Raw genomic sequence first — 26257 nt, forward strand, 5'->3', positions numbered from 1 at the left:
TTCTCTGAGTTTTCATTTTTAAAAGTGAAGATATAGCCCACCCTCAGTGACTGCTGATTCATGTACCACTTCATTTCTCACCATTGCCTTTCCACGTCTCTGCACCACAAACTGCACGGAAGAGGCCCTCCGTGCTTATAATGTACACACTAATTGTTTTATTTTGTCAATATTGTTGGCAGTAAAGACAGTGGCAACAGTAGTATCACAAGTGTGTTTTTGAACGTGTCATTGTGAGGTGAATTGAACACAGGGGGTATATATATTTTTTTTTTAAAGATATTTTTTAGGCCTTTTTCAGCTTTATTGGACAGTATATAGTATAGAGAGACAGGAAGAGTGGGAGTGAGAGAGAGGGGAAGACATGCGACAAATGTCAGACGGTCGGATTCGAACCGCCAACGTCGCGGCTCGCAATGAGCATGCGGTCAGTGCTCTACAGGCTGCACCACCGAGACACCCCACACGGGGTATTTTTAATGATTATTTTGTTTACCTATGCAGTGGAAAGGGTCTTTATCTTGCGAAGGCTCGCCGTGTGGAATGTGTTTGGCTAATTCCGTTCTCCATTTTGTTGCGCCGTAGTGAACGAGCTTATCCTCAAACAGAAGCAGAGATCAGAGGAGAAGAGACTTAAACTGGACCACCCGGTAAGTCTTCATTTCACCGTGTCTTTTTTTTTTTTTTTTCATTGCTCTGTTCTTTTTGATTAATAATGAAACGGTGTTTGAACGCTCTTTGTAGTAACAGCATTTTTTCATGTTAAGGTAGGGTGATTTGATTTGTTCGTCCTTGTTCTTTCTGTTTTGTTTGTTCTTATCTGGTCACCTCAATCATTGCCAATGTGATGGAGGCTAACGCATCATGACAGGAAGAAGCTATAATTTGCTGTCATTTGGCAGAAAAAGTCTGTCTCATAAATTGTGTTTATACCCTCAAACCAAATGTAATTAGACACGTGGACATGTCAGAGACTGCAGGAGTTTTTGTCTAATGAAAGCCTGCTTGTTTTGTGGGGCTATCTGTGGATAATGAAATGGTTCATGACCTTGTACGTTTATGGGGTGCTTCACAGCATGGATGAACAATAGGGTTGGGCTGATGCCAGGCTATTCATTAATGTCTCCCTCACGTTAAACATTTATTTGAGTTATTGCTTGTTCCTTGTTTGGTATACAGGTCAAAAGGTAGGGAAATGGCATAAAGCCCCTAAATTCAGGAGAGAAGAAAAAAAAAAAAAAAAAAAGTCTCTTGTGCAACTTTTTAGGACCTTTTTGTTTGCAGTCCTTTGTCAGCTCGCAAATGGTCTGTCGCTTTGTGTCCGATTAATTCAAGTCATTTAACACAACTGTCATTAACGGAAGGGAACAAACCAACTGTAATACCGATGCCAGTTTAATTGAAGTAATTTAAAGATAAGCTAAAACCCTATGGGGAAGTTTTATAATGGACATAAAAAGGCAATGGGTAGCCAGTAAAAAACTTGTAGCCTGTTTTTAATGCTGCTAATGCCACACGGCTCTTGTGCTTGGTCCCCTGAAGTCTGTAGTGCTGTTTACTGAGAGTTTCCCCTCTTCTCTATGATGATAAAAGTCCGATATCGGTCCCGCTGTGAGGAAACCAGTGCCGCAAATGTACTGGAAGAACGCTGCTTCAGTAAGCTGCGGCCAACTGTAAAAGATGAAGTACACTTCTATATCTCTCCTCTGCTGCTGGGATTTTCAGATTAAAGTCCCAAGCTTCACCGACACGTTTTTACATTCTGTACACGATGCAACAGGCTTTTAGAAAAACAAACAAACATTCCTTCAGCAGCTCAGGCAGTCTTTAACCCCATGATGATGAACACTCTGTGTTGACATGGCTCTTAGTGTTACCATGTCTAAAGTCCACTCTTACATTAAAGGACCATTTCACGTACATTTAAAGCGATTGGGCTACCCTTGTGCATTGGTATGCCTCAGCAAAACATGACCGTTCCTATAATGGCCAGCTTACATAAAATTTAGGACGCCGCGTCATTCCCCCGTGTTAGTCTGAAATGCAGATGTGAAACCGCATCATTCAGCTGCCCACGACTGAACGTTAAGCTGCAGTACTTGACTGAGTGAGATCTGACCTGGGGGGGACTTCCTACAGTTTTAGTGAATTCATGGATAAGTGACTATTTCAGTGGTTGACATGTTGGCAGAAAGACAGTTTTGATGATTTTTTTATTGTCACGCTTTAGGTCCTTTCTCTAATTTACTCAAAGCCACAATGTGTGCATATTGGCTAATGGTGTGAATGGCTAATTTAACAATAACATTCTTAAAAATGTCCTCCCTAAAAATTTGCGATAGCATTGTGAAGGCTGATTGTTGAGGAGGTTGAGTTGACCGCTCTGCCTCTTGCGTTTCCAGAATGGCCATCGATGGCAGGTGTTTCAGGACGTTCTCGGTACGGACCAAGAGAATCTGGACCTCGCCAACGTCAACTTCATGCTGGAGCTCCTGGTGCAGAAGAAGAAGCAGCTGGAGGCGGTGGGTAGAGTCCGTTTCCCGCCACGGCCAAGCCTATGCCCGTCTGATGCGTCCATGTCACGGTTTCTGTGCTTTCTCCGACAGGAATCGCAAGCAGCTCAGCTCCAAATCTTAATGGAATTCTTCAAAGAAGCCAGAAGGAATAAACGAGAGGTTTGTTTCCGGTTCGCTTTTAGTCTCGGTTGTCTGATTTTCGTTTTTCGGGTAATCGTATACCCTAATGCCGTCGACGTTCGCTTGGGTACGTCGGCTTCGGTTTTCTGTTGAGTTTTCAGGTTTTCTGTTAAACGAAAGTGATGCACTGGACTTTTTGTTCCATCCCCTGTGTCTCCCCCTTTGCTGGCTTTGTGTGCAGGGTGAACACATTCGCCTTTATTTTACAGCAACTGGAGCAATTGCAGAAGGAGCTGAACTTCTTGGAAGAAGATATCAAACGAGTGGAGGTGAGGGGAAAAAAAGAATACTGGCTAAAAAAACTGCAAGTTTAAATACAGTATAAATGTTTACAGGGATATAATGTGTCCATGAATGTACAGTAAAGTTCCCTTGTTGAACAACCCCTTTGTCATAAGTAATTTAAGTAAAATAAGTAACACTTGTTTTTAAACTTCATTTGAATACACAGTGAATCAGATTTGGGTGTTTATTGCATCAAATGTCAGTTGTAAACCCATCCATCAGTTTGCCAGCGTACACTAAATTTCCCATCACATTGTGGCCACTAAACCTCCATGGATAAATGGAACTGCCTGGTGTACAGGTGCGATTTGTAGTTCTCTTGCCAGCCTGTAGAGGGCGCTGTGTTGGTCTGATCTGAGCTTTGTGTGTGTCTGATCCCTCTCAGGAGATGAGTGGGCTGTACTCCCCGGTCAGTGATTCGGACCATAACCTGGACAGCACCGTCCCCCAGTTTGAAGTGCACTCCCCCGCTCACAGGTAACCCAAGTCTCTGGCAATGACCTTCACATGTCAGACCTTCGCAACTTTTTAAATCCGAATATGAGCCAGCTGTTGTCGCTTTACTGGTTTATTTTTTTCTCCGGAGACAAATGAGCCCCTTCCTGATTTTAAAATGTCTGCTGCATCTAAAGTTAGGCTATTTTTAAACTTGTTTATATCTGAAGTTGGGCTTTTAGCATCCAAATGAATGGCTGGGCATGGCTGTCTATGGTGCAAGTGGATGACTCATGCAAGTCTCCAAGGAGAGACCGTTTTGAGCCTAATTAATGCCCAATACCTGTATTACAGAGCAGAGGGATGAGTGACTCATTAAAATGGAACATGTTGCAGCCATTATAAGCTAACTCTAATTAGACCCCTTTTTACATGTCATACCTAGTTTTGATTATCATTTTTTAGAGAAATGGAGTGTTTTGATTACAGTGCTTTGTATTGTTGAAAAATGAACCTCTAACCTTAGTCACTAGTTTTCCCCCCCGCTATATCTGAGCTGGTTGCAGTTCAGCCACTCCCTTAATTCCCGGCTCTGCTCTCACGCGTTGCATTACGGAGAACGTACGCATCGCGAATCGTAAAGACACTGTGTCGAAAATAATTGCGTTTCCCGTGTTCTCTGAAGTAACAAGGATGTTTAATTCTATCTGCCCGCGAATTCGGTTTCTCTAACGGTAATGAACTTCCCACCAGCAAATTGATTGTCACGCCTCGCCGCGTTCTGAAAACGAATACGGAAACCACGGTCTGACTCCTGGTCCGGAATACCAATCGCAGCGGGATGCTGCGGCTGATGGTGTTTCTGGTGCGGTGGGGGCAGAGCAGGAGTGTCTCTGTGTGTTTGTGAAACGGCGTGTGTGGTGTTGTGCTTACGATGGCCGTGTTGTTGTTGGGTAGTATTGCAGATCCCGCCGAGTACACCCCTCCCCCCGGGTTCGGAGGCAGCTCGCAGGTGAGTCGTGCGCCCGTACGCTCTGTTGCCAAGCACCCAGCAACCCCCCCCAACCCCACCCCCCAGCAGCGACCCCGGTTGCGATGGGGTTAGATTATCGCTCTCCGTTTCAGATTTGTATGTAGATGGCAGAAGAGCGGAGGGGCGCTGCCGGTGATTGCGCTTTTCTCGTCCCGAGACTGGGGTCCTCGGCTGAAGGGAAGCGCTCTTCTGCAGGCAAATTCTAATCTTATATTCGGCGTACGGCGTTTATCGACGCCTCGTGAAAAGGGTGTCATTACCAAAATGATAGGAACCGGAGTGGCACTCTGGGTTTACATTTTCTGCCGCCTGGATGGGTTTACTTTCACGGGCTTTCATCCAGATAGCTGGCTCAGATGTCCTCTTCACAGACAGACCGCCCGCATATCGCAGGTGATTGCACGACTTGTTGTTCTGATGAAAACCGTCGGGCCGAAATGTTAACCGTCTCCTGGTCAAATCGAAATATCTCTGTCTTCTGAACGTAATTCAGTGTTTCCATTCTGGTTTTTACACCGAGGTGTTTTAGTTCTGCGCCTTGTCCTCTAAATTCTTTCGTATGTTGCTTCCCATGTGGGGCCACACGGTGGACAGTGAATAGCGTGGTCGTCTCACAGCTGTGATCTATTGTACGTGGCTTTGTGGCTTTGAGTAGTGAATCTGTGTTTGTGTATACAGCCAATTATCTCATTTTGGTCATTTAGCCTGGGTAATTACTGAAAACAAACACTTGCATACACACTGGCCCTCCAGGTCCAGAATTGCACCCCCCGCCCCCTAACACCAAACAGACAGGAATCATTATGTAACTTCTTAATGGATACATCTGAAGTTTACCGTAGAATACATAACTGTAACTGCTGAAGTTTACCATAGAATACATAACTGTAACTGCTGAATTTTACCATAGAATACATGACTAACTAATGAGGTTTACCATAGAATACATAACTGTAACTGCAGAATTTTACCACAGAATGCATAACTAACTAATGAGGTTTACCATAGAATACATAACTGTAACTGCTGAAGTTTACCAGAGAACGCGTGCATATAGAATACATAAGCTATGAAGAAACGGGGTAATTCTGGATGAAATGGCTTCCTCTGACAGGGAAAGAGGCAGACGTGGTACAACAGCACGCTTGCTTCGCGGCGGAAGAGGCTTACGGCTCATTTCGAGGACCTGGAGCAGTGCTACTTCTCCAACAGGATGTCGCGAATTACAGGTGAAACCAAACTTTACTCTATTGTCTATTGTGTCCATTGTGTATTCTGTGAGCCAGCACCAGTTTCAACTTTTAAACGGCACAAGATGGTGAACAGCAACAAGTAGATAACTTTCAGCTTAGAGGTAGCCAAAACTTTCATCTCTCAGTACTCAGCTGCCAGTATTCTGAAACCCCACTGTGCGACTCTTTAGACGAATACTCAAAAGCTTAAGAATTCTTCATGGCAAACACAGTTCATCCAACCTATAAAGACTAGTCATTTTGCCCAAAGTATAGAGTGCTTTGTACTCTCAAGCCTGTTCATGAACATCCCAAGAGTCTTCTATCACATGACCTAGAAAGCAATTCCTCACAAGCAACAACTCTCCTGCAATTTGGAGTTAGCTTAATTCCAACAATTAAGCTAACTCCTTTGTAAGAAGCACATTTCTCTGTTAAAGAACTGCTTGGAGTGACGAAACAATTCACACAGGATATACATAGGGCTGCAGATATCTGGCAAGAAAATGATGTTCTCCTTGTACTTTGCTATGGCAGTTCTTTTAACTAACCAGTGAGAAATTTTACATGGGTGCATGTTAGGTGATTATAACTATATAGACTTGATGCCTTGAGCTCTGTGTCTACCCTAAATTCGATCAGGGTTGAGTATGTGAAAACTGACATTACCGTGGAATAGAAGCGATGGGGTTTTGACCATTGGGGTGTGTAAACTGGAGACTTACTGTCTTTGTTGTGTTGTTTTTGTTTTTCCACAGATGAGGGTAGGACTGTGAACCAGCTGGATGATTTTATGGAGTGCCTGTCAAAGTTCACACGATACAACTCTGTGCGGCCCCTGGCAACCCTCTCCTACGCTAGTGACCTCTACAATGGCTCCAGTATTGTGTCCAGGTATATGTTTGTGTTGTGTTTGTGTTGTGTTTGTGTTGTGTTTGTGTTGTGTTTGTGTTGTGTTCGTGCTGTGTTTGTGTTTGTGTTGTGTTTGTGTTGTGTTTGTGTTGTGTTTGTGTTGTGTTTTGTTTGTGCTGTGTTTGTGCTGTGTTTGTGCTGTGTTTGTGCTGTGTTTGTGCTGTGTTTGTGCTGTGTTTTGTTTGTGCTGTGTTTGTGCTGTGTTTGTGCTGTGTTTGTGCTGTGTTTGTGCTGTGTTCGTGCTGTGTTCGTGCTGTGTTCGTGCTGTGTTCGTGCTGTGTTCGTGCTGTGTTCGTGCTGTGTTTGTGCTGTGTTTGTGTTGTGTTCGTGCTGTGTGCGTTTGCATGTTTTCTTGTGTGTACGTGCGCTTGCGTGTGTGCATACTTGTCACAATTCAGTATGTAATCTGTATCCAGTATGCAATCGGTGCATTCATTTCCATCTTAGATTGGCCAGAAGGTGGTAGTCTTGTACAACAGCACAGCCAAACTCTCCTCCTCGCCTCATCTTTCCGACGGAGGGTAGAAGTTGTCTTCAGCCGTCCTTAATATCCGCGGCTTAAGAATAGAAGCACTCGGGGAAGTTTATTGCTTTTCGCAGACGTTCTGAAGTGGCTGAGAAGCTTTGTTCGTCATTTACAGATCTCTGGCGGTGCCGGCTTTTTATTTTAAACTTTGGAATATGTCTTTTCTGTAATACTTATGAGCGAGAGTCAGAACCGCTGGGATATGACCTTAATATCCTTCCCTGACACATACGGCCGCACTTCCAGACTTTTAAAAGCAAGCAATCCTCCAAACTCAAGCAGTTACATGATAGAAAATCTCCCCAGAATTCTTTGGAGACTGATTAAATTTCGCAAAGCCGGTTGCGTTTGTGTCTTATTCCGTGGATGATTTCCCAGTCAGAAGTCGCTGGTCTGTATCGAGAGGCGTTGGAGGTGAATGGTACAGCTCAGCAGGAATAGCTGTTTGACAGTCTCCATTTTCGCACTTGAATTATTTTCTCTCTCTTTTTTGTCCTCGCTGTTGTTTGGCTTTGTTTCCCTGCTGCCTTTGAGGTTGCCTGCGTCTTTGTTGTGTTTTTGAATGCTCTGATATGTCTTGCCTCGACGCTGGTAATTGCTTTGCACTTAGCACTACGATTATTACTATTCATGAGCCTCTCCGGTGAGCTGCATTCTGGGAAATCCATGCTGGATACATATTTTACTGCCCGTGATAAAAGCCTCAAACTTGTGACAATGAGGCCGGGAACACTGATTATGGAAATTGAATTTTGAGGCTTGATGGGATTTTTAATGTCGTTGTTCGTTCCGTCCGAGAACGGGACCTTTTTCCGTTGGCCTTTATCTGTTCTTTCCGGAAGCCCTTGAAGCTGAAGGATTCGGGCGAGAGAATGTTATACCTGTGCGGAACAGGGGGGCAAGTAGCGGGACTCTGCCCGTATCGCTGCAGTTCCAACCGGACGAGACGCACTTAAAACAAGCAGAGTTGAATGAAGGTTGTAAATGAAGAGAGAGAGAGTGATAAACACATAAGGGCTTCGCAGAGCTAAAGGCTCCCTCTAGTCTCTCCAAGCCGGCCTGCTGAGAATCCATTATTGTTTGCGTTTGTCTTGCCCTGAGCGTTTAGGCGTTGTCGGAATGGAACGGCGGTCAGAGTTCGGTTCGAGGTGTGAAGCCGGTGCTTAACGCGATCGATTTCTTAAATGCAGGACTCACTGGAGCCTGGGCAATTTTCGAGCCACGGTTGTTTTGTGGTCTGAAAGAATATGCAGTGCATTGGAAGGAGGATCGGATTGACATTCAGCGATCATAAATATACAACAAGTTGCTTGTACATACCTGAGGGAATATTTCCACAATTTCTTTTAGGAACTTACTAGAAAATTTTAGAGTGGTTAAAAATTACCATGAAATGCAAGTAGTGGGAATTATTTTTGATCATAGTTGCAAACTTTTTTGTTAATGACTAATTGTCAAAGCACAAACATCTTATTTAATTGCTATGCATCTCGGAGACTTTCTCCTTGCATGAACGTAATTGGCTGTGCCACTTGGATATAGATCTTGCAGCCGACTTTCCAGACATAGGATATTAACCCAGAGTGAAGGCTTGCAGTTTCACGATGTTGTGACTAATTTGCTGCGGTGGTAATAGGCCCAGCTCTTAGGGACGTCGACTGGCGCGCGTGCGAAAGAAACCCCTGGCTCCGCTCTGCCTCTCCGGATCCCCTAGTCGAGAAGGTTAATGTCCAAGCTTCTGTAAAGATGGAACTGGCTCAGGACTTGCATCACAGGGGATCGGTACATTCAATTACTCACCGCTCCCAGAAGATAAAGACGCTGAACAGCGTGTCAAACGTAACCGTAGGCATGTCAGAATTTGCGTAGCGTTCTTCAAAACGCAGGGCTTTAAAAAAAAAAATATCCCTCAAAGAGCCTGCTCTAAATGCAGACAGACTCTTGGAGAAAGATTGATGGCCCCCCCCCCCCCCCCCCTCAGAAAACATTATTTTTCAAAGCAGCATACATCAGTGGATATACACTTATTCCTGAGTCCTGGCGGAAATCTGTCTTCCGCAGGACCACCGCCACAGTCATTATAACCGCGAAGGTCTTCGCAATCTGAATGTTTCTTTCTTTTCATTTTTTCTCTCTCTCTTTTCGTCTGCCGTAATCTGCAACAATGTTATTTCAGATGGGACTGGGCTCCCCTCGCGCGGCAGAGCTATAATCAGCAGCCTCGCGCGCGCGGAGATGTATCGCTTTGCCGCGTTCGGCGGGCGAAAATATTCATGAGCGGGCGTGAGCGTCGAAGCCGCTCGTATTCGAATGGTAATGGGAAAAGGCAGCAGAGTGGGAGATGGGCCTGGAGCTTCGGCGTTTGACACCCCCCCCCCCGCCCTCCGTGTTTCCTCCTCCCGCAGTATTGAATTTGACCGCGACTGTGATTACTTCGCCATCGCCGGCGTCACCAAGAAAATTAAAGTGTTCGAGTACGGAACGGTGATCCAGGACGCCGTTGACATCCACTACCCCATCAACGAGATGACCTGCAACTCCAAAATCAGGTACGCCGCCTCCTCCCACCCCTACCCCCCCCCTCTCGGCCTGTTGGCAGTCTAGCGGTACGGAAGCTTCTGGAAGCAGGGTGGGGAACATTAGACTGATCTGTGATTTACGCCAGGAGATAGCGAGGGTAGCGAGGCTTATTCACCTCACCGCTCACGCCGGCAGATGCACTGGCTCCTTTCCAGCAGACGTGCAGTTCAGTAAGTTCAAGGGAAGTAAAATGCAGTCGTGTTTTTATTTTTTATTTATGTTGGCATTGTTCCGCCTCAGTTTAATATGCAGCTTGGCGTGACCTAGACTCTGTCCGAGCCTGTTTGTAGTTTTTACGACAACACCGCTAAATCCCCTTTCTATTCCTGTGTGTTTCAGCTGCTTAAACTGTTTCAGGGCCTGGGCACACTGTACCAGATATTAGCCATGGGTGGTTGGCACATGAAATCCCCCAGGTGTGCTGCTGCAGGTTGACCGCAGTGTATACACGCCTCCTCTCCCAATTTCTCTGTCCGGTATTGGTCAGCCGAGACCCCTCTCAGCCTTTTAGCCAATCGGAGCGCAGCTTGAGGATCAGCTGATCTTCCGCTCGAAGCAGACGCCGTGGCGTAAAAACCAGAAGAAGCGAGCGAGAAGACTTCCGTGACGTTTTTATAGAGGAAACGGAATTGCGTTTTAAATTACGCCGCTGAGCGGACTCTGGCTAAACGTGAAAAGCGGCGGTGACACTTAGCCGCTCGCCACCGCGCCCGTTAAATCAGAGCGGCAGGGCGGAGTTTACAAACTTTATTAACGGCCGACCGGGAAGACGAGACGTAAAAGCTGTTTTCACCGTCGCCGGACGTGTCCGTCCTGCCCGGGCCGGTCTTGTGCGAAAAGCTGGGTGATTGGTGTCCGACGTGGCGCCCCGCTGGCCCGCTGCCCGTAGCTAGATACGGACAGTTGAAGCGCTGTCGGAATCGGCGGACAGGACTGAGTTATGAGCCCGGAGCCCCTCGAGGGCCGGGCTAATCTGTCCACCTCTCCCCCCGAGCCCCGCTCATATCATCGCACTTCACGCCGCACTAACCCAGTGATTTCCTCCATCTTTTTTATGTGTGGAACATTTCCTCGACTGCCTGTCAGCTCGCTTTTCTGTCAGGGGGATAGCTTGTGTGAGGGACATTCACAGCTGGTTCCGACAAACACGGTGTTTCTTCAGTTTTTTTACATTCCCATGTCATGTGTGCATAACTGTATGCGCCATACTCTATGGGTGTATGAGTTTCTCATTTCTGACATTGATGATGATTTATGTCGTTACATGCAACAAACCCGCTTGCCGGAAGTGTTGTAGCATAGCGTACCACATTTCAACAGAGTTTTTAATTTGTGTTTGTTTCACCTAATCTTTTCTGTGTCTTTTCACCGATGCACGGTGTTTGTAACTTAGATGATTGGAAGTGATATGAGCATTTGAGGATTTGAGGCTAACCTCCTGCAAACACAGACTTAATATGTCTGGTAATGCCTTCTGCCTGTGTCGCTGCATCAGGACGTAGCGGCGTAGCGCTCCATTAAGCACAGGGTGCAGGGCCCACCTCGCTGTTCCCCGCACGACTCTGACGACTCGGCTAAATGTGAAAAATTAAAGGGGGTCCGGGTTTTTGAAAGCGATACACAATTTCTTAATCATCCGGACCATTTTAAAAATGAAGCCCTGTCTTGGACATAAATCTTCTGCTATAAATGTAGCATAATTCAATAACGCACTGAAGCAAGCTAATTACGGAGCGTAATAATAATAGATTTGTATTTTTTTTTTTTCTTAAAAAGTGCTTTTCTTAAGCCAAATATGCTGAACTAATGTACTATTTTCTAGGGACAAAAACCTATTTTATGCCATTTTATGAACAATTATAAAATTGGAACAGACTGCAATAGCAGAAAGACATTACTCTGAGCCTGATAGTCCCTCTGCTCCTCCCTAAACCCAGTCTTTGCCATTTCACAATAAACACTTGATCACATGTTTTTTAAATCTGTAGTAACAAATGACACAGGCTGCAATTATTAGAAATTTAAACAAAATAGCCATTCTTAGTTCCTAATAGATTTTTCAGAAATAATATTATGAGGAGGAGGAAAAAAGCTTTCAATGAAACGCAGTAAAATGCATCTTAAGTGGTCTGAGTCATGAAGGTAGCTAATTTCAGTTTACGTCAGCACGCTGTCGGCAGCATATTTTTGGCATGCAGACGGATGTTACTTAAGGCAGTGTTATTTTTCTCTGACCACTGGGTAGGATTAAAATAAATTTGTATAATCGGATGGTTGTTTGGCTGTGTTATGCGTTATAGCAAGCTAACTCCATGTTAGCCACTTGTGGCTATAAAAACAGTCGTGCCTCTACTTTTTTCCTCAACCAGTTTAGAGTCGGCAGCAGTGAATCATGTCCCTGCTGCACACTGACTCCAACAGAAAGATCGCTTCGGCCTTAACCGCATGTGCTCAAATGAAACCCGCGAGCAACACCAAACCGCAGGAATGTTACTCAGAAGTGGGACGTATGTCTCTGAGTGGCAGCTTGGTAGCCTGCAGGAGCCAGTGCAGCAGGAAGGAGGAACTGGCGGAAGTCAGGCCGACTCAAACCGACCTCCCTCCTGGCCTCCCCCTGCCTCACGCCCCTGGCGGTAGCCGGTCAGCGGTGCGGCCTACGGCTCATCCCTGTGAGCCTTCGAGAAGGAGCACGCCCCGTTGAGAGTGGCCCAGCGAATGGACTGATGTGAATCACAGATTAGTCAATCTAATGTTCGCACCCTGCTTTCAGAAGCTTCTGTACTACCAGGCCCGAACTGGCTGCAGCCGGTTTCTCTTATGAGTGGGCATAGGGGTGCGTCACCCACACACCCTTGCGCTCCTCTCAAAAAGCAGCCAATAAGAAATTCCGGTGGCAGGCAGTGCTGCTTCTGCACGCCGCTAAAATAAACTTCATCCTAGCTTCTCTCGTGAAGGAGGAGGACTTGCATTTCATTTTCCACTTTAATCATTTATTTTAAATGAATGCAGGATTGCTTTTGAATAATTCTATTACGGGTTTGAAAAATGACAGGAACGAAAATGGAAGGTAATAAGAAAATGGGGAAAGTCAAAAGCTCCATCTGCATTTGGACCCGTGTCCTCGTTTTAATCTTGTTGAGGAAAAAAGCCCCCGCACGTGACGGCCAGACCCCGGTCCAGAAAGCAGGCGGACATGAGGCCAGCCCGAGAGTTTTCTCTGGGCCGGAGAACTGCAATACTGCCTCCGCTTCTCCTGGTTCATCCAGGGAACTGGCCCAGTGCCAGAACATCCATCCCAGCCTGCAGAGAAACCAGGGATTAGAGTTCCTCGAATTTGCATAGATTTTTACTTTCTGTCCACCGCCCGCGTAGCGAATGACCAGACGCAAAGTGTGCTCAGTACGGCTCTTCAGTATGAAAGGGCCATTACAGCCCTAGTGCTGAGACGCGGCGGTGGTGCTTCTGATGAATGCAGCCGGGTAATACGTCCCCAGCATCACGTCTCCGGACAGGTGCATGTTTGTTTGTTATGTTATTCTCCTAACCGAGCATGTCGTAATTGCTGACATTGTGCGGAATATTCGGTATACAAATGTATGGTTTTTTTACAGCTTCGTGCAGTATTTCTAGGTTGCCATCTGCCTTTGATTGATAAAATGTTTTTGTAGGTAACTGTTGTATCCTTCAACTAGGTTGCTTTTTAAACCAGAAAAAAGCTATGCTGTATAAATAGAGTTTATGAAAAGAGTTATGTTATGCATAACTTTACAGCTATTGAATTCAACAAGCTTCATTTGCATCTTAATAACGAGGGAAACCCACTTTTCAGCCTTTTCACCTTCCTTTATTATTTTGGCCTTTGTTGAAGTTTCTTCCCTCAGGTTTGATAAATATTATTTGTCCTCGTCTTGTTTAGTAGGCAGTGCAGGTCTGGGGCAGAGGCTGCTAATGAACTGTTGAACAGTTTGTATGCTAAGCAGGCGTTTTGAGTGCGAGTGTGTGCACCTGTGTTTACCCCGTAGCTGTATCAGCTGGAGTAGCTACCACAAGAACCTTCTGGCAAGCAGCGACTACGAGGGCACGGTCATCCTCTGGGACGGCTTCACGGGGCAGAGGTCAAAGGTCTACCAGGTAACGCGACCCGCCTCGCCCCTTTGCGTTTCCCCTTCCCCGTGGGAGTCTTACCGGGGACGCTCCCCAAGCTGTCACCGGCGAAATGCTAAGCGCTTTATTTGTCCCGTTTCCTGGGCGACCCTTCCCTGCCGAGAAGCCCTGGGCATTGTGTTTCTGCTCGCGTGCTCGTGCGGCTTTTTTCAGGGATGACAAAATGGCGGGGGGTAGTTTTAATGTCACCTTTCTGGGAGTGAGAGGACAGAGTTTGTATTATAGGGACGCATAGCTGGAACAACACGGTTGGTGATTGGTGGCTCCTTGTGGCTTTCATTTAGAAGTAAGCCTAGTGTCCACCAATCACTGTTGGTGTTTTTCTATTGTGTAGCAGCGTTTTGTGTGATTGGTGCAGCTCCTGTCCATCATCTGCCAGTACGGTGATGTCAGGCCCTCCTTATCTCCATTTTGTTATCCCTGCTCTTTATGTTCCGTAACGGTCTCTTCCCCAGTCAAAGAAAGAGGCAGAAAGCCTGATGATCCTACCAGTAAATGGCAGCCATGTTGTTACTGAATCCTAGCACTGTTTTAGCATTGGTGCAGATGTATCCAGTCTTGTAATGTGCTTTTGAGCTCTGGATTATCTTCCCCTCTCTGTGTGATTTTTTGTTTTTCCCTGGAAGCTTTAGTATTTAGCTTTAGTAGAGATGAAGTGATGTGTGTCTGCTATCCTTCAGGAGCACGAGAAACGGTGCTGGAGTGTGGATTTCAACCTGATGGATCCGAAACTTTTAGCCTCTGGCTCCGATGACGCTAAAGGTAAGCATACACCTTGAAAAACGAGATGGGGCGGGGTCAGAAAGTAGAAGTCCTGCCCTGTGTTTCTTCTGCCCGTGAACTTTAACTAGCCAGCTAATTTAACTAATTAGTTCTACCTCCTGGCCTGGAGTTTGTACATGGATTTTCCACCTCTGCTCCTTAACCAACCGTGCCCTCATTCCTATCAGGATATGCTCACTCAGTGTTATAGGTAAAAATGTTGGTATTTTTACCTCTCGTTTCATTGCACTTGAAATGGTTGAAGTTGGAGGTTCGGTGTCTTAAATACTCACAATTAAATGCTTGTTTTTGGTTCTCTTTCTCAGTGAAGCTGTGGTCTACCAACCTGGACAATTCGGTAGCCAGCATCGAGGCCAAGGCGAATGTGTGTTGTGTTAAATTCAGCCCAACGTCGAGGTATCATCTCGCCTTCGGCTGTGCAGGTAGGCCTTATTCGAGCCCTACTCCGTGGATGGAGGTTTCTATTTTAGGGATGACTGGAGCTCCACCGATCACAGAGGCCGTTGATTACTGACCACAAATCAATAGAGATGGCGATTGGTATTTCATAGCCCACAAGGCCATGGGGTATTTTAATTCCCACAAGGCCAGAAAATTCACCAGTCACCTTGTTCATATCTTGTTCTGTTTGCTGTAATCCATGTACTTCATGATTATAGAGCCGAAATATCATTAAAATATCACTGCAAAAATGGGTCCTTTTCAGATGGTTCTCAATACAGTATATGAAATCTGATTCAGACCTTGCATTCAGTGTGTTTGATCTGGCTTGGTGAAGTTCTGCTGCACACCTGAATGTACTTCACTAATTAAATGAAGTGTAATTCAATTAAATGTAATTAAGTACTTCAATTTGAATCCAAGGTTCTCCCCGACACTTCATAATCGTCACTTTACAATCTGTTAGTCCCATACCCATCTAATAATTTTATTTAAAACTATTTTTTTCCCTGAAATGTTTTCTTTTTTATTTTTTTCTCCAAGAACGATAATACGATATCCTTCTGTTAATGTCGTTAGTAGTCGTATGTCACTTTTGACAAGCGACAGATTGTAAAATTCGGCGTCGTTATTTGTCAGAAACGTGCTGGAGATGCGATCACATCCTTTTTTCTCTATGGTACAGATCACTGTGTTCACTACTACGACCTCCGCAACATCAAGCAGCCGATCATGGTGTTCAAGGGCCACAGGAAGGCAGTCTCCTACGCTAAGTTCGTCAACGGCGAGGAGATCGTTTCTGCGTAAGTTTCTACACCCTTTGGGGCAGATTTAAAATCCAGAGGTGATTCAGCTTCTTGCCTCTTGCTCCTCGGCTTTGGAATAGTCTCCCCTTGGACATTAGATCGTTAAACACTATGGACTGCTTTAGACACAGCTTAAAAAACCTTTTTTTTTGTACAGGCAGGCAGTTCAGTGATGTCATTGTTTAGTTTGTTGTTGTATTGCGAGTGTCCTAATAGGCTTGTTCATTGTTTTTAATGATCGGTGAAGTACCTTTTGACACTTGCTCTGGAAAGGTGCTACATAAATAAAGTTTAATCTATTCAAATGTACAAGTAAAGAAACTGTAGCCAGCAGTAGCAGTTTGCTCACAGATTGGGTTCTGAGTCTTCATGAGGGAACCGGGCCCCACAGCCTTGTATACACACCAGTGATTCCCAAAAATCTTGTGGGCCAGCGATTCTGAAAAGTCTCAGGGGACCCCACCACACATTGTAATGTCAACAACGTGATGTATTTAATTCTGGTTAACTGTAATTGCTTGGGACCAGCGCCGGTCCACGGACCTGGTGTTCGGGAACCGTAGCATTACCATGGCAATAGACTTTCAATATCGTAACAGTGGGGAGTCTCTTGTATTTAATGGCTCTTTCTGTGATTCTCTTTCGTGACTCACACATGCAGTCACGGGGTATGGTCAGAGAAGGTCGCCCACGAAACCAGCCACACCTAAAAACCTTTCATATTCTCAAGTTTCTTAATATCTTCCAGTCTTCTTTTCTGTTCTTAGGAGCTGCGATTATGTCCCAGACTGCCTTGCATTAAATGACCGTCGGTGCACGTTGCGCTCACACAAAGACCGGGCATTTTCTCTGGATTTTCGGAGAAACCGCAGAACCTTGAGTGGAAATCCTGCAGTGTACAGCAGGCATACGCTGTGCTGGAGGAGTACTGTATGAACCAGGCTCCGGTCTCTCTCCCTCTCCCTCTCCCTCTCCCTCCCTCCCTCCCTCTCCCTCTCTCTCTGCAGCTCCACGGACAGCCAGCTCAAGCTGTGGAACGTTAACAAGCCTCACTGCCTGCGTTCCTTTAAAGGCCACATCAACGAGAAGAACTTTGTGGGCCTGGCCTCCAACGGAGACTATGTAGCATGTGGTGAGTGGGTCTTCTCAGCTTTTGCCGTGAATGTACTGGCAATTTATTTATTTTTTTGTGGTCAAATCTTCTTCATGCTTTTTGTCAAAAAACTAAATCCTTTAGTTGATACAATCAGTATGCAGTACTGCAGCGGAATAATTATAAGTAATAATAAGTAAACGTGAAATTATATATTAAAAACACCAAAAACACACTGTCCCATCCACCAAAAATGACTACTCCTTTAATAGACTGGTGCTATACTTAGCCTAACCTTTTTTTTTTTCTTTCATATATATATATTTTTTTTTAGTTATACGCAGCATTCAAACACTAATTGTAGTCATGATAAAGTAAACGTGCATCAGTGGTAAATTGGTAGGTAATGAAGTAAAAACCCGCTCTTCATTCTAACTGAAGGTCTATAAAGAAACACCGAGCTGAGACTGGGCTCGTGTGTTGCTTATCTAACTTTAGTTTTTTGTGCAGTGATAAGAGTCCCGCAGGCCAGAGCTTGATTGGCCAGGGCATTGCACAGGGAGGAGGGGCGTCGGTCCACTGGTTCTCATGTGCCTACGCACTACAGACTGATTCAGTGCCTGTGACATGCAGGTTCTGCAGTAGCAGTGCAGCTCAGCTGGCTGACTGCATGTGTGATGTGAGGAACCGGGCCTTATTTCTGGGGTCCCATGTGTTTTGGGGGTTGTTGATGTGATTGGACTAAAGCACAGTTAAAAATTCCTCATTCCAAATTTTTGGAAAAATATATGAAATTCATGATCATAAATGGCATACATTAATGGCATTTGGCAGATGCTCTTATTCAGAGTGACGTACGGTTGATTAGACTAAGCAGGAGACAATCCTCCCCTGGAGCACTGCAGGGTTAAGGGCCTTGGGCCCAACGGCTTGGGCTGTGTGGACCTATACCGGGGATCGAATCACCGACCTTGCGGGTCCTACTCATGTACCTTAGCCGCTACGCTGCAGGCCGCCCCACATAGGCCTCACTCAGAGCAGCAGGTGGGCAAGCAGCAGGGCGATGACACGACGGCGCTGTGTCAGACAGAAGTGTGTGTTTAATCCCGTGCGTTTCGCTGTGGGGCTGCTGCTCCTGAAAGAGTGTAGCCTGGAGGCTGTGTGTGTGTGTGTCCTGTCTGCGTGTTCGCCCTTGTGCATCTGTTTGTGTGCGTGTCTGTGTGTGTGCGTGTGTGCGCCTGTGATTGGGATTGACTGTCTGCGTGTTCGCCCTTGTGCATCCGTTTGTGTGCGCGCCTGTGTGTGTCTGTGTGTGTGTGCGCCTGTGATTGGGATTGGCTGTCTGTGTGTGAGTATGTGTATGTGAATGAACACAGCCGTTTATTAAATCGCATTTGAAACCTGAGTGAAGGAGATGAGCCCAATCCAGAGGCGCAGATGAGTTTATCCTCTTATTCTGTCGTTGCAGGATAATCATGGCTCTGGCAAAGACGTCTTCTTGGGAGAAAATTACAATTCTTTTCAGGCCTTGCCTTCATATAATGTGATTATATGCGGGGTGAGACCTATTTGACTGTTTGTCACTGAGGACATTTATCGATTATTTCGCTGGGTATAAGACCCTCATAAAAATGAGTATTACCAGTCATGTCGCTGAATGTTTTTTTTTTTTTACTGAACCGGTTCAGGGTAAAAAACCTTATTCACCACCTGGGAGTCGTTTCTGCGTCCAGGTTGCGAGCCGAATCTCTTAATCACATCGCGCTGACGCTAATGGCAATAACGCTGAAGATTGCCACTTAATTTAATACCTCACTTTACAGCTGCTTGCAGAGGAGGAAGGGGAGAAAATATCAAGTGTGTGGAATAATAGAAAGTTGTTAAATTTCAATATAAACATTATTGCTGGTAAATGTTTGTGATTCCTCTAAAGCTTGGTCCTAATCCGTTATCAAGAGTTCTTTTAATGCTCATTCTTCGGTTACAATACAAGCAAAAATAACTCCCCTGGTCTCCCTATCCACTTATTGGCTTGATGGGGCTTTTATTATGAAATGTTATGACCCATCTTAACCCCCTCCAGCCAGGAAATACAGGTGCCTGACTCTCAGGCAGGTAGTGAAAGGCAAGCTATGGTGTACCAAGGTGTGAAAATGGAGCTGTCCAATGTTCAGCTTGGAGAATGTCCCCACTGTTTGCTCAGGAGTCATCTGGTGCTAATGGACATCAGCGCACACGGCATGAAACTCTGAATTTCTGTGAACATTACATTACATTGCATTAATGGCATTTTGCAGATGCTCTTATCCAGAGCGACATACAGTTGATTCGACTAAGCAGGAGACAATCCTCCCCTGGAGCAATGCAGGGTTAAGGGCCTTACTCAAGGGCCCAACGGCTGTGCAGATCTTATTGTGGCTACACCGGGGATCAAATTACCTTAGCCACTATGCTACAAGCTAATTTTCTAAATGTGTGTTTGCCTGTGATGGATTGGCAACCTGTCCGGGGTGTAATCCTGTCTCTCGCCCGATGCATGCTGGGATAGGCTCCAGCTTCACCGCGACACTGACCAGGAATACGAGCTAGACAATGATACGGAGGGATGTGTTTGCAGTTTTGCGTTGTTTCTTTTCATAACGCGCGTGTGAAAATCTGAAGAAAAAAAAATACACTATGACATTTCTGTCAGCGCCGTTTCAGAAGATATGTGCGTTACCTTCCGGTTTGACTGAAACAGGCTGAAACTGAGTCACACATCCATCGCATCTTATCAGAAAAAGATGAAAGGATGTCCGATTTTGAGCTGTGAAGATCCACTGGGTCTTAGTCACAGAGCTGTGCCAGGCTGTAGTGTGACAGTCAGTTCATGTCCTGGGTCCAGCCTCTGACGTGGACCCTGTTGTTTTGAGTTTCGGTTTGTAGGAACAAGTGCCAGTTAATGTTAATTTCACAGGGTTTCAAAAGGGTTGCAGCAATTTCTCACTGTCCTTAAAGGGATGCTATGCCTTGTGTTTTTTTAGGATGATGTACAGATAACGGAGTTGGGTGGTCTGTAGATGGCGGTCATGTTGCATGTATCCCGCACTGACGATGGTCATGTTGTGTGTTTTTTTGTGTGTGTGTATGCTGCATGGATAGCTGTCATGTTTTGTGTGTGTGCTGCACAGATTTCGGTCATTGTTTGTGTGTGTGTGTGTGTGTGTGTGTGTGTGTGTGTGTGTGTGCACTGCACAGATAGTGGTCATGTTTTGTGTGTGTGTGTGTGTGTGAGTGTGAGTGTGTGAGTGTGTGAGTGTGTGAGTGTGTGAGTGTGTGAGTGTGTGAGTGTGTGTATACTGCACAGGACAGCTGTCCTCACTGTCGAGCTGTGCGCACCAACAGAAGCCGCTGTTCCCGGCCGGACCCTGGACAGAAGCAGGTCCACAGCGGCCATAAGTTACGCTGTAATTAACCCGCCATTGATCTTCCGAAGTGATCCTCGGAGTGTCCCGGAACGATCGGGCCGCTTTAATGGGAGTGAGTTATTAAAATAAGCAGACTGCTACCGCCCTGCGTCCGCTCCCGTCTCAAAGCCGCAGGGCGCAAAGTGCTTTGATCAGCAGGCAGCTAAGAGATCATTTACTGAGCCGTCCTGTCCTAACTGCTGGACGACTGTATTTCCCAGCTATGAGACAAACGCTGGAGACCAACGTACTGCCCACCATGTACACGCATTCATGTAAAGACGCACACACACACATGTACGTACTCACACACTCGCGCGCACACGCACCCACACACGCACACACACACACACACTTGCACATGCATCCTCAACTAATCCATTAACTCATTTCTGAAGCACATTGCCCTAGAAGACCGTTGTGCTTGGCCGTTCTCAGAGGTCATTTTTATTAGCCGTACATTATTTGCATCGCTTATTGAAGTCAAATGTTTATTTGCCTATGATTTTAGAGTGTGGCTGTGCAGAGGAGTGTAGTATTCACCCAGTACTCTTGGCCTCCAAACAGAGCCCTTCAACAGTCACTCAGGTTCAGCCAAGCTGGCCAGGTTTTTCCTTTCACTTTAAACGGAGAACAGGTTTACTTCAGCCCTGACAATGACCACATAACTCCAACAGGCTGAGCACTGTGGGGTGGGGATTTATGCCTGAAATATTGGGCGCAGTTGTGCTAGCAGCTGGGATGTAGGAGTGGGGTTTGGGTGGTGTAATAGGCAGCTGGGATGTAGGAGTGGGGTTTGGGTGGTGTAATGGGCAGCTGGGATGTAGGAGTGGGGTTTGGGTGGTGTGATGGGCAGCTGGGATGTAGGAGTGGGGTTTGGGTGGTGTAATGGGCAGCTGGGATGTAGGAGTGGGGTTTGGGTGGTGTAATAAGCAGCTGGGATGTAGGAGTGGGGTTTGGGTGGTGTGATGGGCAGCTGGGATGTAGGAGTGGGGTTTGGGTGGTGTAATGGGCAGCTGGGCTGTAGGAGTGGGGTTTGGGTGGTGTAATGGGCAGCTGGGATGTAGGAGTGGGGTTTGGGTGGTGTAATAGGCAGCTGGGATGTAGGAGTGGGGTTTGGGTGGTGTAATAGGCAGCTGGGATGTAGGTGTGGGGTTTGGGTGGTGTAAAGGGCAGCTGGGATGTAGGAGTGGGGTTTGGGTGGTGTAATGGGCAGCTGGGATGTAGGAGTGGGGTTTGGGTGGTGTAATAGGCAGCTGGGAGGTAGGAGTGGGGTTTGGGTGGTGTAATGGGCAGCTGGGATGTAGGAGTGGGATTTCGGTGGTTTAATGGGCAGCTGGGATGTAGGAGTGGGGTTTGGGTGGTGTAATAGACAGCTGGGATGTAGGAGTGGGGTTTGGGTGGTGTAATAGGCAGCTGGGATGTAGAAGTGGGGTTTGGGTGGTGTAAAGGGCAGCTGGGATGTAGGAGTGGGGTTTGGGTGGTGTAATGGGCAGCTGGGATGTAGGAGTGGGGTTTGGGTGGTGTAATAGGCAGCTGGGATGTAGGAGTGGGGTTTGGGTGGTTTAATAGGCAGCTGGGATGTAGGAGTGGGGTTTGGGTGGTGTAATAGGCAGCTGGGAGGTAGGAGTGGGGTTTGGGTGGTGTAATGGGCAGCTGGGATGTAGGAGTGGGATTTCGGTGGTTTAATGGGCAGCTGGGATGTAGGAGTGGGGTTTGGGTGGTGTAATAGACAGCTGGGATGTAGGAGTGGGGTTTGGGTGGTGTAATAGGCAGCTGGGATGTAGAAGTGGGGTTTGGGTGGTGTAATAGGCAGCTGGGATGTAGGAGTGGGGTTTGGGTGGTGTAATGGGCAGCTGGGATGTAGGAGTGGGGTTTGGGTGGTGTAATAGGCAGCTGGGATGTAGGAGTGGGGTTTGGGTGGTGTAATAGGCAGCTGGGATGTAGGTGTGGGGTTTGGGTGGTGTAATGGGCAGCTGGGATGTAGGAGTGGGGTTTGGGTGGTGTAATGGGCAGCTGGGATGTAGGAGTGGGATTTGGGTGGTTTAATAGGCAGCTGGGATGTAGGAGTGGGGTTTGGGTGGTGTAATAGGCAGCTGGGAGGTAGGAGTGGGGTTTGGGTGGTGTAATAGGCAGCTGGGATGTAGGAGTGGGGTTTGGGTGGTGTAATGGGCAGCTGGGATGTAGGAGTGGGAGTTGGGTGGTGTAATAGGCAGCTGGGATGTAGGAGTGGGATTTGGGTGGGGTAATGGGCAGCTGGGATGTAGGAGTGGGAGTTGGGTGGTGTAATGGGCAGCTGGGATGTAGGAGTGGGAGTTGGGTGGTGTAATAGGCAGCTGGGATGTAGGAGTGGGATTTGGGTGGGGTAATGGGCAGCTGGGATGTAGGAGTGGGGTTTGGGTGGTGTAATAGGCAGCTGGGATGTAGGAGTGTGTATGTATGCGTGTGTGTGTGTGTGTGTGTGTGTGTGTGTGTGTGCGCACATATGCAAGAGGTTTGGGGTGTGTGTGTGTGTGTGCATGCATATGCGAGCGGTTTGGCTGTGTGTGCGCACGCATATGCTAGAGGTTTGGCTGTGTGTGTGGTGTGTGCGTGCGTATATGTGATAGGTTTGGGTGTGTGTGTGTGTGTGTGTGTGTGTGTGTGTGTGTGTGTGCATGCATATGTGAGAGGTTTGGCTGTGTGTGTGTGTGTGTGTGTGTGTGTGTGTGTGTGTGTGTGTGTGTGTGTATGTGTGCGTGCATATGTGAGAGGTTTGGGTGTGTGTGTGCATGTGCGCGAGGTTTGGGCGTGTGCGTGTGCGTGTGCGTGTATGTATGTGAGAGGTTTGGGTGTGTGTGTGTGTGTGCATGTGCTTGAGGTTTGGGTGTGTGTGTGTGTGTGTGTGTGTGTGTGCGTGCATATGTGAGAGGTTTGGGGGTGTGTGTGTGTGTGTGCATATGTGAGAGGTTTGGGGGTGTGTGTGTGTGTGTGTGTGCGTGCATATGTGAGAGGTTTGGGGGTGTGTGTGTGTGTGTGCGTGCATATGTGAGAGGTTTGGGTGTGTGTGTGCATGTGCGCGAGGTTTGGGTGTGTGTGTGTGTGTGTGTGTGTGTGTGTGTGTGTGTGGGAGGCTGTTGAGTTTCTGCATTATATAGTACATCACACATCTGCTGCCTTAATTTTTATCGCCCACACCGAGCGCAGAGCGGTATGTGCAAGTTTGATTTAATTGCCCGTATGACCCCGTAAATTACTCTGCACTTAAAAATGATTGTTTAAAACCAAACCGTTCTGAACCATGAGCTGAATTCTACTCACTTCTGACAAGATATTAAAAGGATGTCATGTAAACAAGAAATGTAGTTTCCCTGCAGAAGCGTTCAAAGTAAAAAAAAAAAAAAAAAAAAAAAGGGGAAACAAGTGTTTTTATATAACATTCCTCCATTTTAATGGAGCAAAAGTAATTGGATCGTTTCATAGTTCATACATAAGAAAGTGATGCTGGGTGTGGAATTTGCATTTGGAGCCCTTTTCTCATTCCTCTCAACACTAAAGCAGGCCATCATGAAGCTGAGAAATGAATAAATTTAGTTGTATCCAAAACAACAGCTGAAGATGGACTGCATTTCAGGCCTGGCAGAGCATCACCAGTGAAGATGCTCAGTGTCTGGTGATATCTGTGGGTCACAGACTTCAGGCAGCCATCAAATACATCAATTTTGGTAGTACTAGCTAAATAGGGCTATTTTAGATTAAAATTGAATTTGTCCAATTACCTTTGGTCCCCTACAATGGGGGCCTGGGTATTAAAGGACAGTAATTCTTACACGGGTTGCTGGTAATATGGATGAAAATATCTTTAGATTAAAGCTGACTGCCTGCAATTAGCCTCATATTCATTGTTTAATTTCAAATTCAGTTTGCTGGAACAGAAACTATGCAAAAATGGTGTCACTGTCTAAATGGCAAAGACTGCGCTGTGCATGCACACACCCACACACCCACACACACACACGCACACACATCGCGGGAGTGCTGGAAGTTTTTGTGTGAAAGTATTGAAATGACAGTGAAATTAATAGCATGGTTCTGAAGTGCGCAGAGATGAAAAGCGATGCCTTAATTTCCCAAGTGGGCCGTGCATTTTTAAGCAACATTAGCGCCGCTCTAACAAGGCCCCGCAATTTGCATGAAATGTTGCCATCGTCGGGAACACATGAATCTCCGGGATAAATAATTTGTGGCACATTTGCGATAAAGGGCCCGTTTTCAGGCAGGTCGTCTTGCGGCCGGAGCTGTGTCCTGTAATGGCGGTTCAGGACCCTTTGTCACGCTCTGTGACTGTTTTAGGCAGTCGGCCATAGAGGGTTGTGGGTGTTTGGAATTTGGGTTCCAGCATCCAGCATGGAGAGATGCCCTAGTCCCCTGACCTCAGTGGTGCTGCAGAGTCACATCATAATGTAGGGACATTCTTTTGTAGTCATTCCGTCTGGAATTTGATTGGCCACCCATCTGTCTCAGAATTGTGACATCATAATTAAGGGACATTCTTCTGTAGTCATTCCGTCTGGAATTTGATTGGCCACCCATCTGTCTCAGAATTGTGACATCATAATTAAGGTACATTCTTCTGTAGTCAGTCTACATCGGAAATTTGATTGACCACCCCAGGTCCCACCCCTATTTTTCCATCTAAAACCTAAAATAGCACGTTATCATTTGCTAATATAACTGTTGGCGATGGCATGGTCCCCTCTTTACTGAGTCTGTGACCCACCCCGGCCATGTAATGAATAAAACCCTCAGCTCCGATGCCTCTGCCAGTTACCTGTACACCCCCACGACCTGACTATCCGCCTCTCAGCAGGGCCTTGCATTTACAAACACTCTGGCCCCAGAATATATGAATAATCAAATTAACCTTCCCCCCCACCATCCCGCCCCTGTATAAAAGTCCCCGTTTCTTTCTATAAACAATGCCTCTCTGATAAAAGATCTGCGTTCGCCCGCACTTTCCGCCGGAGATGCGCGCAACACCGAAGCGTTTTGTTATTTTATGCATGCTAATTGCGCTCACTTTCGTGAATATTAATGAGGGAGGTACGGTAACTCTTCCCTTTTATTTTATGTTCATTACCGCTCATCCGAACGCATGCCCCGGTAATGGATCTGCGGTGGGTACGTGGGATATTTGCCTGGTTGGATATTCGGTTGACTGCTCTTGTAATCAAATATTTGTCCTCCTCATTAAACTCCAGCGAAGCGAGGAGATGGGGAACTGGATTGACACCCACAATCTGGCAGCCCGAGTGGGACACTGTGCTGCAGGAGGCTTTTGATGAGTCTTTTAACTGAGTGACATCATTAAAGATCCCATAACACTTATGAAGGGGAAGAAGAAAAAAAAAAAAAGTAGAGGGGGGGTCCTTGACATCCTGTGGGAATTCTCATCCTAGCTTTATCAGTCCGGAAAAATAATCTCTCCCTCTCAATGCGTATGCATATTTGGATGCATATGGTGGCTGCACGTGACTCCGGTGGGGCTGTGCATTGGTACAGGATAAAGTAAGATTCTCAGCTTAGTGTGAAGACAGTGTTTTGAACTGCAACACTCCACTATCATCGTTACTGAGCACATACTAAACTGCTTGTAGCCTGGCTTGGGGGCAGCCTGTAGCCTAGTGCCTAAGGTAAGTGACTCAGGCCTGGAAGGTTGGTGGTTCAAGCCCCAGTGTAGCCACGATACGATCCATGCGGCTGTTGGGCCCTTGAGCGAGGCCCCGGCGAGATTGTTCCCTAGTCTAATCAACTGTAATTGCTTTGGATAAAAGTATTAGCTAAAT

The 26257-nt window shown here is 46.4% G+C and overlaps 1 protein-coding gene across 1 annotated transcript in view; it reads left to right on the plus strand.

The window, feature by feature from the left end:
• cop1 (COP1 E3 ubiquitin ligase) overlaps positions 1-26257 on the plus strand; it is a 48996-nt gene that overhangs the window by 6152 nt on the left and 16587 nt on the right. Inside the window, exons 4-17 of the mRNA XM_061244015.1 lie at positions 586-650; positions 2403-2522; positions 2607-2675; positions 2906-2965; positions 3367-3458; positions 4374-4428; positions 5564-5678; positions 6440-6575; positions 9525-9668; positions 13722-13830; positions 14544-14625; positions 14952-15068; positions 15773-15890; positions 16901-17025. Of these exons, the coding sequence (XP_061099999.1) occupies positions 586-650; positions 2403-2522; positions 2607-2675; positions 2906-2965; positions 3367-3458; positions 4374-4428; positions 5564-5678; positions 6440-6575; positions 9525-9668; positions 13722-13830; positions 14544-14625; positions 14952-15068; positions 15773-15890; positions 16901-17025 (1407 nt within the window). The remainder of the gene's footprint in view (positions 1-585; positions 651-2402; positions 2523-2606; positions 2676-2905; positions 2966-3366; positions 3459-4373; positions 4429-5563; positions 5679-6439; positions 6576-9524; positions 9669-13721; positions 13831-14543; positions 14626-14951; positions 15069-15772; positions 15891-16900; positions 17026-26257) is intronic.

This window comes from Conger conger, chromosome 5, assembly GCF_963514075.1.
Source record: "Conger conger chromosome 5, fConCon1.1, whole genome shotgun sequence".
NCBI classification, from domain to species: domain Eukaryota; kingdom Metazoa; phylum Chordata; class Actinopteri; order Anguilliformes; family Congridae; genus Conger; species Conger conger.